This window comes from Lampetra planeri, chromosome 3 (genome assembly GCF_965212315.1).
Source record: "Lampetra planeri chromosome 3, kcLamPlan1.2.h2, whole genome shotgun sequence".
NCBI classification, from domain to species: Eukaryota; Metazoa; Chordata; class Hyperoartia; order Petromyzontiformes; family Petromyzontidae; genus Lampetra; species Lampetra planeri.
The window spans coordinates 6,111,727-6,124,595 of NC_136109.1; the positions used below are offsets into that span (position 1 = coordinate 6,111,727).

Sequence of the window (12,869 nt, forward strand, 5' to 3'; positions counted from 1 at the left end):
GATTACAGCAGTGGATACCGACTGTGGTGGTACCTGCTTAGACTACAGTAGTACATGCTCACTCTATCTATCTATCTTATATATAAAAGGCAAATTTGTGAATATGTGTGTCTGTTTGAAATGTTTAGCATACCGTGATGGCGGGGAGGAGGCCGTGATGGCGTGGAAGATGTCGTGATACACTCACTCATCTTACAAAGACTCACACATCATACACTGACTCACAATTGACTTTCAAAAGAGGTCACCACCCTGAAAGCGATGCAGATTTATCGCAGTCGTGATCACTCATCACACGCAGATAACAATGCATTGGGCTCACATGGTGGGAGTGGGCTCCCTTGACGTAGGAGCACTCTGCAGCAATGCGTTCACAGTGCTGAGCAGGCGGACACTGTATTTGAATACAGTTCTAGTGTTTCTCTACTCCAGGGACACAATCATAAATACACAAAACGTTTGGTAGACAGTGCATGTGGAACTCTCACTTGGGCCGTCCTCGTCTCTGTAAGCCGTGTGGAGGGCCTCCTTCTCCTGCGCTGGGCACTCAGAAGACAGCAGCTCCAGCAGCTTCTCCAGACGCGGCACCGTGGAGCCATCATATCTGTGAGACAACACAGAGCGGGACCCAGGAGTAACACAGCCTCATCCAACAGCTCCAGCAGCCTCTCCAGGTGAGTCACTGTGGAGCCATCACACCTGTGAGACAACACGGAGCGTGACTCAGGAGTAACATCCTCATCTGTTGACACTATACAAAGCACAAATTCAGCCAGAATTGGAAATACTGTTGTCATATCCAGATTAGAGTTCAATGTACTTGAGTCAGGTTGATTGATAGTCTAGCACTCACTGATTCACTCCAGCTCCTCGCTCTCTGGTGGTCAGTCTCCTCCTTATCACTCTATTATCGCTCAAACCATTGTTACTGTTCCCATGAACTTCAATTTGATTTCTCCACACATGTCAGAGACTCGGTCTACCAAATTGATGAGTCTCATCCGTATGTAGTGGTGATACGCGCGGGGATAGGGATCGAGTGCCAGCGCGTAGTGATTGGCTGTGTGCCGGTGACGCGCTGGAGAGGGAGTGATCGTGTGGCAGCGCGGAGTGATTGGTTGTGTGGTGGAAACACGCGCTGGGGGAAAAGGGATCGTAGGAACAGCGCGTCGTGATTGGTTAGCTAAGGAGCGATGCTCACGTCGAAGTCCGCATCCGCTCCGTCTCCCGGGAGCCGGGACTATATAAGATGATGCACACAGGCGAACGGGGAGAGATGTAACCAACGAATACTGAAGACGGAGAGGGAGAGATAGAGCATGCGGTGTGAGCAGAGGCATAGTGCAGTGTGAGCCTGCAGTGTGAGCATGCGGTGTGAGCATGCAGAGTGTGTAGCCAGGGACATAGGGTCTACACGAGCTAAGTGAAGAGTGTGTAGCCAGGGACATAGGGTCTACACGAGCTAAGTGAAGTGTGTGTAGCCAGAGGCATAGTGTCTACACGAGCTAAGCGAAGTGTGTGTGTAGCCAGAGGCATAGAGTCTACACGAGTTAAGTGAAGTGCGTAGTCAGAAGAATAGAGACCACACGTTGTGTCGAGACCGTAATCGGAAGAAGAGAGACCACACGTTGTATCGTGACAAGACAAGATTTAATAAAAAGTGTGTTCCCGTCAAGAAGTTTCCTGCCGTCATTTCCCATACTTCACGTACACCAGAGTGATCGGCCATGGATGCAGTTTTAGGCCTTCGTCTTCTGAGCTCCAAAGTGAGTTTAACCCATTGCATACATCGACGTAAAGGCTGCATTTGACTGTGTGGACAGAGAGGCATTATGGAAGGCGTTGAGATCCATGGGAACTCCATCGTTCCTGGTTCATCTCATCTGGATGGGTAGAAACATATCTGGATCGTTCACAATACCATCAGGTATCCACCAAGACGGCATCCTTGCCTTAGCCCTCTTCTGTATCTGACATAACTCGATTGTGGCTAGGTGCTCTAAGGCATTAATGTTCGACGGCTTGTGCACCAGATCTTATTCATTCATAATGTACTTACAAAAAAATCCGCAGATTACCTACTGGATCTCCTCTGTTTCAAAGAACAAATTTGACCTAAGGTCTACGCTCATTTACCAGCTTCATATTCCCTATTGCCGTACATATACTGGAGGAAGGGCCTTTGCTATTGATAACCCAGGGTCTGGAATGCTATTGCCAATAAATTGCAACTTGAGTCACTACCTACGAGATCTTCACTCAAAACTGCTCTAGAGGAGTTGTACACCCCTAGCTGCCAATGCTATTCAGTGGCCTAAAATAAAATGTTTCGCTCCGGATGATCACTGCAAAGTATGACCTGTGTTTTGATTTAGTGTGCTGATCTTAAAGGTGCATTGAAAAATTATGATACTCCGACTGATGCTCCTGCTGTTGTGGAGTGACTCATGCAGCCAGGGTTTTGGTAGTATATGTTGTTTATGTCGTTTATTGTGAAAATTCCGTCACAGTTCCTATGATCACTGTTTCATTGCTTTCATGGCTTTATTTTGGTGATTTAGAAAAGTTGTTTGGTTTGGCCATGTTTGTTTGTTGTAGTACGGAGTAAGATTGATGGACTTAATCTAAGTTGTCTTGTGGTTGTTGTTGTTTGACTTGCATCCCACTGGGATTTTTGCACACAGCGTTGGTGTACGGTGCTTTTTCTGCAATATTTTGCTGTCTTTTCTTGGATTTTTTGTTTGCACTTAGTCACATAGTCACTTTAAGATGTTTTCTTGTTCATATTTTTGTTTGTTGCAGTTGCACCCGATTCAAGAGCCGAATGGCTCACAGGGCTATACATAATAAATGAACTTGAACTTGATTTGGCAAAGCTATTGGTGATCAAATGTTACCAATATCGACTATGCTGACTCTGGACAATGGAATGTACTATATTAGAATATGCAGAAGGTGACTCAGAAAAGATACAGGCTTTCCATATGCAGTATCCCAGGGACTGCTTGTGTGGACTAATCAGTGACCATCACCACGAGACTGAGATGGAAATCTGGGAATCACTGGATGTGGATGGCTGGGGTAATTATCTGGCAGGCTGGAAGAGTGTAATTAAATGTAAAAGAAATCTGAAACTAGAGAGCATGAGTGGAGCACGTGAGTGCAAGGTCTGTATTCACCAACTGCATTTGTATTTCATGACCTCAGGTTCTCTTCCTATGCACCCCCATCCCTTAACACGCTCCCCATCTCCCCCTTATCCCCCCCACCCCTCCTGCCATCAGCCACCTCCCCTCCTCCCATCCCCCAACAACTTGCTATTTACTCAGGGAGCCACTCCACTCTTTTACTGGGCCACACTGGAAACAGCCATGGCCGCAGGGGCTCAATGTGGATGAGAAATACCTGCAATGGAATCTCTCAGATAAGCCAACTGCAGCGCAATTTATTTGTTTAACAAGGAAGACAACTCATGCATGTGCATGTGATCTGCAATGCTTTCGAACAAGAGTTTGTCCTCTGAGTATGTTTTCATGAATGCTCATTCCTGGCTATGACATGAATCGGTAGCATGGACATTCACAAAAGAAAAGTAAACAAAAACTGAAAAATGCAGGTAGAAGTGTAATAAAAGACTCGACCACGGTATCTGGCTTGGTGTCCTTTATTCGGGTTCGTCTACTTTTCCCACACGGCTCTCTCCCTCTGAGACCCTCCGCTCGGCGCCGACGCTGCTGTCGCTCCCGTAGCCTCTAGCAGCCTCGCTGCTGATCCCCTCGTGTCGCTCCCGTAGCCTCCAGCAGCCTCGTTGCTGATCTCCTCGCGCAGCCTCCCCGGCTGCCCTCGCTGCAGCTCCACCACTGCTCTCCCTCTCTGAACAGTCCCACTGCTGCCTCTTCGTGCAGCCTCGCTGCTGCTCTCGCTGCAGCCTCGCCGCTGCTCCCTGGGTTGGTCACCGCTGGCCGACGGTGCCAATCCGCTCTCCGAGTGTGTGTGGCGATCTCGCCACTCCTCCCAGCCTTCGCCCTGCGTGGCCTCACCCTAGTCCAGTCTCCAACAACCTCCCCTCCTCTTCCGGTTTCTCCCCTTAAAGACCCGAACCCTTCTCCCACGTGACGTAACTCCTCCCCCCCGTGACGTCACATCCGGAAGGTCGTTTACGCCCGCATTACACCACCCTACCCCGTAGAGAAAACCCAGCCGACCTCGGCTGAACAAAACTCCGAACAGTAATGCGGGCGAAACCGACCCTGACACACTAAAGGACACGAAGCATGCAATAATCATAACAGTAAGAACAACAACACAACAATCAACGAAACGTAAGAGATTTAGAACGTGTGCGGGTCGCCGGCCCGTCCCGGACGGTCGGCGGCCCTCCCGCAGAGTGGGAACGTGATGGGGTTTTAAGAGTGACAGGCCGCAATACTCCTGTCGCTGTTGGAGGCCCACCAACGTCCCGTGTCCCCGAAGGCCCAGCCCCGGAGGTGTCCCGCGATTGTGGTTGCAGCGGGGTCGGAAGGGCTGCAGGGCTCGGAGTTCCCGCCGTCATGGCAGGCACCCCCCGAGCAGGGCCCCTCGTCACCTGCGGTGTCACGGCCGGTCTGTCTGTCTTGGAGGTTCCTTCTTTGGCGCGTCCGTTGACGAGGCCTCCTGCTGGGGTGGACCCGGGACGCGGGCCCAGCAGTCCCTGGCGTAGTGGCCCTTACGCCCGCAGCGGAAGCAGTCAACGTCGTTGCGCCGCAGCGCAGGCCCACCGTCCCGCCGAGCCCGTACCGGTGGTGCAGCGCGCGGGGCCGGCCCACCGCGGCCCGACCATGGACCAGAGGCGGCCGTCAGCTCGTGAGGGTCCCCCCCATCCGGCACATAGACCGCCTTCTTAGGGTCCCAACCCAAGGCACCTCCCTCGACGATGGGCCCCCCCGTCCACGCCGCGACTTGCTTCCACCGGCGGAGGTTAAACTGTGCATCTAGACATTTTGCTGCCGCCCGGGAAGTCAGCTTCTCGTGGCCACACACAGGCATGGGAATCCCCAGATCCCGAGACAGCTCGAGCATCTTACCTAAGATGAGAGGCTCGAGCAGGTCAGGCTTCGTCTCCGGATATGCGGCCATAGCCAACTCCAGCACCGCACCCCTATATGCCACCGGCGATTCCTCGGGCGCTCGCTGTCGTTGAGCAAATCGGCGATGAGCATCATCAGGTGGCTCGTAAGCGTCCGCCATTTCGTCAAAAACTCCACGTAATGTTCTCTTCTTTTCGGCCGTTATGGAACGAAAGAATCTGACCGACTCGTCATCAAGAAGAGTCGGCAAAACTTCCAAAGCCTCAGCGTCGGTCCACCTAGCAGAACGTACCGCCGCCAAAAATCTGCAGGCGAAAGCGCTCCAATCGCCCCCGATGGAGAATTCTTCGACCGTAGTAAGATGCCGACTGCGACTCCTTAGCGCGCCGTCCTCAAGCGATGGTTCATCCGACGGTAGGTTCAAAATGGCGTCGAACCGCGGCGTGGTCAAGATGGCGGCTTCCCGCCGCGGAACGCGCAAGATGGCGGCTTCGTGCCGCGTGGCTGATGGCGTCGACAGCGAAGGCAAGGCGGCGGCCTGTGGACCACCCTCGGCTCTCCCCATCGCCGTCCTCGGCGTGACGAGGTGACATAACTGCGCCAGGACGTCCTTGAGAGTCTCAAGTTGCTCCGCCATCTGTTGCCATCGGAAATCCGCGTCCGTTGGTGCTGACGGGCCCGCCGCCGCGGCAACATCTTCAACTCCCGTACCCGCGCTCGCTTCAGCAGGGCTCCCCTCCACCACTGCAGCTGAATCCATCGTCGGAGGAAGGTCGTCGTCGTCGGACGAAGAAGCAGATGCTGGCGTCGGAATATTCTTTTTTCTTACTTGCTTCGACATGCCGTTACACTTCCAACACCAGTGTAATAAAAGACTCGACCACGGTATCTGGCTTGGTGTCCTTTATTCGGGTTCGTCTACTTTTCCCACACGGCTCTCTCCCTCTGAGACCCTCCGCTCGGCGCCGACGCTGCTGTCGCTCCCGTAGCCTCTAGCAGCTTCGCTGCTGATCCCCTCGTGTCGCTCCCGTAGCCTCCAGCAGCCTCGTTGCTGATCTCCTCGCGCAGCCTCCCCGGCTGCCCTCGCTGCAGCTCCACCACTGCTCTCCCTCTCTGAACAGTCCCACTGCTGCCTCTTCGTGCAGCCTCGCTACTGCTCTCGCTGCAGCCTCGCCGCTGCTCCCTGGGTTGGTCACCGCTGGCCGACGGTGCCAATCCGCTCTCCGAGTGTGTGTGGCGATCTCGCCACTCCTCCCAGCCTTCGCCCTGCGTGGCCTCACCCTAGTCCAGTCTCCAACAACCTCCCCTCCTCTTCCGGTTTCTCCCCTTAAAGACCCGAACCCTTCTCCCACGTGACGTAACTCCTCCCTCCCGTGACGTCACATCCGGAAGGTCGTTTACGCCCGCATTACAGAAGCATGGAGAGATGTATACTTGGAAGTACACTTGACCAATACAAAACATAACGCAGAGATTAGAGAACATACGCAGGTTAATAACAGCATAATGACTGTTAAAAAAGTTAAGTGGGCTTGTGCATGACACATGGTCAAGAATAATGATGGAGTTGCAGCCAATCGATCTAAGAGGGCATTCACTGGGGATACGGATGAATAAAGTCAGCTTGTGTACTCAGGCTAGGTGGATTTTGATATCGCACGAGCCTGAGAGATGAGGGCGGCTTGGGGAGGCCTTCATTCAGCAGTAGATTTGTCAAAGTTGATGTTGAATTGCATTAACTTTTGCACCAGATAACAAGATGACACCACATAGCATGTGATGTCGTGAGATGACATCACGTGCCATGATGCAATGGTGAATAGCGCGTGGCACATGACGTCATGGGAATACGATTTTTCCACAGAATGTTCCAATCAGCAAGTTTTTGGGAACCATTTGATTGAGTTGCGTCTGCTTTCTGAATGGTACATCCTAAATAGCAATACATATTCATGCTGACATGTTGTTCAGATAACATCATATTTACAATCTCCTGCAAAAAAACAGTTGGACAGACGGATGGGCAGAGCTATGAATAAACACTTTCAACCATAGTTATAAACATTTTTAAACGTTGTGGAAAATTACAAAAAATAATGAATCAGGGCCATGTGTTTTAAAGAATCAGTGCCACACGCCGTAAGGAATCGGTGCCAGGTGCTGTAAGGAATCAGTTCCAGGTGATGTAAGGAATCGGTGCCACGCACTGTAAGGAATCGGTGCCACGTGCTTTAAGGAATCAGTGCCACGTGCTGTAAGGCATTGGTGCCACGTGCTGTAAGGAATCGGTGCCACGCACTGTACGGAATTTATGCCACATGCTGTAAGGAATCAGTGCCACCTGCTGTAAAGAATCAGTGCCACGTGATGTAAAGGTCACTCACTTGTAAAGCCACCTCAGTTCACGGATGATCTTTCCAACTGGGCCGGCCTTTGTCTTCAAATCCCGCTCTGTTGAGAATCCAACCGCATTGTTAGTTCAGAAGGGGTACGTGCACCATCACAGACAAGATGGGCAAGGTAAGTTTGTCATGGTGGTGTCTATGATGTAAAATTGCTACTTATCATATGGCTCCATTATGTGTTCTTTAACAGCACACACAAGGGCCAGTACACCATGTAAACACAATACACAATCTGTATTCATTAAACTAATACGTATGTAGAGTGGTTGGCAACGTGACGTCATATGCGCGGTGAGGCGCGATGACGTCATGTCACGGGGGATACTTAAGGAGGACCCGGTGACGAAAGCAGAGTCGTTGTGGGAGCCCGGGGGGAGTTTGAAGAGATAGCCAGGGGTAAGGCTGGGAGAAGTCTGCAAGAGCCAGCTAGGTTTCGGTTGAGCGCTGCTCTCCTCGGTCGGGCGGTGTTGGTTAAGCCCCCGTCCCGACTCGAGTGAGAGAGCCAAAGATAGCCGGGCGAGAAGCAGATAGAGCCCGAGGTCCCCGTGAAGGACCCAGTGTAGGGGCACCTACCTCTGGTGCAGTTATATTGCTCCCTTGTGTTAATACACCGGCGCAAGCCCTTACCTGTAAACCTGCCTCCGAGTCGTCATTCACCACTCAACACGTATATCAAGAGGGTGTTAAGGAAGAGAAACACAATATGGGAAGGAGGCAGGGGGAAAACATACATTCTTGCATGGTGCTGCTGTTGTCAAAGTGCTTCACTTGAGCATCGTTGTGCTCTGTGTGATGAGCGTGTGTGCAGTTAATTTGCTGTGTTCACGTGACGATGCTTAACCTCACACATAGAGCAAACAGGTATTTTACCTTCAAGTTTTACGCCTGGTAGATTACAAATGCTGTCACTGCTCTGCTGTGAATTTAAGCAGTTTTTCTGATAGTTTACACGAATTTTAAATGGTATTGCTCATCATTACAGCATTTATTGCACTGGTTTTAGTGACGGCTAGGGCTGAGCTATTCGACTATTAAAATAACTGATTAATCTACCAATTTTAGGTTTGATTACTCGGATATTTGAACATGAAAATATTTGAGAAAAAGTCTCAACCATGTGTGCTGCTAGACAGGAGCTGGTGTATGGGGCTTGGGGAAGTCGTTGGCACGTTCAGCCGCACCAAGCTGATCGTGCCTTTTAGGGGGTTTCTGCCTTTTGGAGGCAAAATGTGGAACTGGGTGCCATTTTTAGGAGACATGAATCATCGACCCCAAAAAAGGAGTCCATTACAATTCGTAGTAGAATAACCAACTTGGCGATGCTGCTGTGGTGTAATGGTTGACACAGTGGACTATCCAGATCTTTCCAGTGTTATTTGATCCTTCAGCTCAGTCGTTTAAACAATCGCAAGTTTATTAATTCCCCCAACTCTCAGTATAAATGAGTACACCGGCAGGTCGTGTGTGGTGGGGTAAAGTGTAGTTATGTATGTTGAACTTCGTTCGCACCGTACGTAGCCAACCATGCTAATCGACCTTCCCACCGTTTCCACAATGCCTGGCCTGCATGGAAGAGAAGGCCAAATACCCTCTACATAAGCTCACTACAGCCTCTTCTCGTGGAAACACCTCAGCCAAAAAAAGCATCAGCAAGCAATTGCAGTGCTTTATTCTTTACCTAATCATCACGGTTTCTTGTTATATCCCTGAATGATAACGCAGTGTGCATGCCGTATGAGTCTACGCTGGTGTCTATGCCTCTCTTAGTCCACACTGCACGCTTTGTACAAACCCTCACGGCAGCACCTCTCCGTGATGCACACACACAGGCCTCACCTTTGGCTTCTTTTTCCTCTTTCAGCTCTTGCTCTGTCTGGGGAGGGAACAACAAAACCACGATGGCCATCAGCACTGAGAGGCAGCGAGGGACAGCAGCCCAGGGGTGGAGCACACGGCCCCAACAGACACACCGCTACAGCAAGGGGAGAGCTCCACGGGGAACCATCCCACGGGAGCTTCCCTGCTCCAATAGAGGGCTCACAGCACTGTGTACGAGAATAAACACAATGTGCTATCGCCAATCTCAGGGACATTCATGCACTGTGTACACTCATCAAGACTATCAGTGCGTGTACGGGCACTGCGTTGTTTCTGCTACAATCGCTCTCGTGCCACCCACTCCACACATCTCCCTCCTCACTTTTCTCTGATATGCAGGTGAAGTGTCTGCGCCACACTATGCGCACGAGTGTAATGCGAGCGTAAACGGGGTTCGCTGCTGGGCTCTGGCCCAATCATACGGCCCAGGGTATTGGGGGGCAGAGCCCAGTATTGGGGCATATGGGAGGGCCCGCCGTTCACCTCGGGTCCAATTGGAAGCGAGGTGAGTGGGGGTGGAGCCAGCAGGGCGCTATGGGAAGGCTGGATCTGACGGTCCGGAAGGGGAGGAGACAGGATCACGTGGTAAAGGGGATATAAGTGGGAGCCCGGAAGGGCTCCTGGCCAGTTGTTGGAGTGAAGAAGCTGGACCACGGGTGGCCGGAGGGGATCCGCGCCATCAGCCACGTGGAGGAGTTTCGGCACACCGTCAGCCACCGGTGTGCAGAGTGGGGGAGCGGAAGGACTCACGAGGGAGCGTGTGCGGGGCACGCGTGAGGAGACGCTGGTCCGCTGTCAGGACCAGCGGGGTGCGAGCAAGAAGCTAAATAAAGAGCAACGGAGACCAGCAGTGTGTGACGAAGTCCTTTATTACACGAGTGCCACGTGTCCACCAGGCACCGCACTGCTCGTTGTGATGAGTGTGGTGAATTTGTTCGCTCAGTCTTTTTGACTTAAGCTAAAGGTCACAGGGCATACAGAGGTAATTTCAATACCAAAGGTCCCTGTTGCCTTCGGGTCACGGTGAGCCTTTAGGCAACTGAGCAATGACAATTACTCAAGTAACTTTTGTGTGTATTTATACATGGACAAGTGGTTGCTTATTGAGTGTACCAAAAGGTGTACACTTAGATGTGTTGGTGTAAAGTAAAACAGCATGTTATATATTTTGGGAGCTATTTTAGCATGAAAAACACATTTTTTTAGCCACTCATTCACAGCCTCAAAACTGATAGATGCACAACTAAATAACGCAATTCACATCGTGGCTGGAACAATGAAACCAACACAAATCCCCTGTCTCCTTGTCATGGTGAACATTCTGCCGCCAAATATCCACAGAGACATCACGCAAACTGCAAGGGAGTTTCCAAATTTTCATGCCAACAACAACCTCCCCATCAACCAAGACCTCAAAAAATGTTCATCACCATGAAGTCAAAGTCCCAAACCCCCTTCTAGAATCGCGCTGTCACTATCCTAGAATCTCACCCAGATCCGGAAAGAATGCTGGCAAACAGTGGAACCCAAACATTGCAGATCCTGGCTTTGGCATTCCACCTCGAAGACACTGGTGCAACTGTCGACCATATCAGATCACCAACAAACTTATGCTCAAATCTCCTTTCTTCATGAATTGAAGAAAAGCCACGGTGCAACTGTGGCGATGCAGCCCAAGTGATGGACCATATAATAAACCACTGTAGTCTGTGCTCCTTCAACAGAGGAATAACCAAACTACACGAACTCTGTCCTGAAGCCCTCTCGTGGCAAGTAGACCTTGACATTTGCATTTAGCTAATGCATATATTACCATATGCAAGAATATAATAATTAGGCTGGTAAAAGTCTGGGGTAGGAGGGAGATGAGTGGAGTGAGAGAGGGAGATGAGTGGAGTGAGAGAGGGAGATGAGTAGAGTAAGAGGAGGGAGATGAGTGGAGGGAGAGGAGGGAGATGAGTGGAGTGAGAGGAGGGAGTGAGAGATGAGTGGAGTGAGAGATGAGTGGAGTTAGAGGAGGGAGATGAGTGGAGTGAGATGAGTGGAGTGAGATGAGTGGAGTGAGAGATGAGTGGAGTTAGAGGAGGGAGATGAGTGGAGTGAGAGAGGGAGATGAGTGAAGTGAGAGGGAGATGAGTGGAGTGAGAGGAGGGAGATGAGTGAAGTGAGAGGAGGGAGATGAGTGGAGTGAGAGAGGGAGATGAGTGGAGTCAGAGCAGGGAGATGAGTGGAGTGAGAGCAGGGAGATAAGAGAAGTGAGAGTCAAACACGGGCACAGTGTGGAAGTGTAGAGTTGGGAAAGCAGAGACACAGCATGGGAGATGTTTGGAGTAAAAGACAGCACGAATATTGGGGGAGAGATAAGCTTGGCGGAGAGATAAGCAGCACCAGATACATAGCATCTGACGATGGGATACTTGACTTGAGCCGAGCTGATGTCAGGATCAATCGCGAGATCTGCTCGTGAGCTTTAGCTTTGTGTACGCACGGCCAGTACTGACCACACTGACTGTACTGACTTCAGCACTGACTCCCAGCACCGACCGCAATGACTTCCAGCACTGACTGCATTGTCTTGAGGCACTGCCTGCACTCTCTTCCAGCACTGACTGAACTGACTGCCAGCAATGCGTGACATCGTCATAATACACATGAGCCACCTTCATCAGTGACCACGATGAAGAGGACTACGAATTTACCTCTCACCAGGGAATGCCGCGTTCACAAAGCTGTTATGATGCAAACGTTAACTCACGCAACGTCCTGCATGCACATGTGGCACGGTGTGCAGGGAGGCCTTTGAGTGCCTCACCCCTCTCACCTTTCGCTTCCAAACTCTCACTTGGCTCTCCAGACCCTCGCAGTTTCCCACACCTGAGACATCAAACACAATGAATGGAGACGCATTACACTCAAAGATACCACAGTGTTTGCTCGGGCATGTTACAGCACAGACGTCACACCACGGTGCAATCATGTCCACATACAAGCAGCACTACATACACACATATACAAGTACACACTTATACAAGTACACATGCAAGTACAGGCATACATCATACAATGAAACACAGTCTCAGAACACACACACGCGTGCATATCCATTAGTGATGACGCTCACCACTGCCGCCAGCAGGGAGCCATCATTTCTAAACCCCCGCTATATTTTAGAGCTGGCAGAGCCTGTAAGGTATAAATGCGTGGACCCAACTATGACCATCAGGCATTTGACATCATGTCAGTGATGGGAAGCAGTGTCTCAGCGGCCCTTAGCTGGGAGACCCCGCCACGTTCAGATTGCACAGGGCCTTGTACTCCTCACAGCGCCTCGTGTGTAAAGCACTGACAGAACGCACCACGAGGCCATCACCAATAACAGGGCCACTTTTCAGTGGCTCATATGCAGCTTCAATATTCATGAGATATCAAGGAGAGTGAATGGTAACAGTCATGAGGTGTGTTTGGTATTGGAATCAGAGTTCCTGAAGCGTTCTTGCTCTGGTAGCTATCAATCAGCCAG

The 12,869-nt window shown here is 50.9% G+C and overlaps 2 protein-coding genes across 2 annotated transcripts in view; both read right to left on the minus strand.

Moving 5' to 3' along the window:
* LOC144736816 (uncharacterized) overlaps positions 1-12,869 on the minus strand; it is a 674,279-nt gene that overhangs the window by 550,921 nt on the left and 110,489 nt on the right. The window lies entirely within an intron of this gene.
* The window catches only part of LOC144734356 (uncharacterized), a 56,765-nt gene that overhangs the window by 34,679 nt on the left and 9,217 nt on the right, over positions 1-12,869 (minus strand). Inside the window, exons 6-9 of the mRNA XM_078616463.1 lie at positions 12,171-12,223; positions 9,308-9,344; positions 7,451-7,517; positions 489-604 (exon numbers count right to left, since the gene is read on the minus strand). Coding sequence (XP_078472589.1) covers positions 489-604; positions 7,451-7,517; positions 9,308-9,344; positions 12,171-12,223 — 273 coding nt within the window. The remainder of the gene's footprint in view (positions 1-488; positions 605-7,450; positions 7,518-9,307; positions 9,345-12,170; positions 12,224-12,869) is intronic.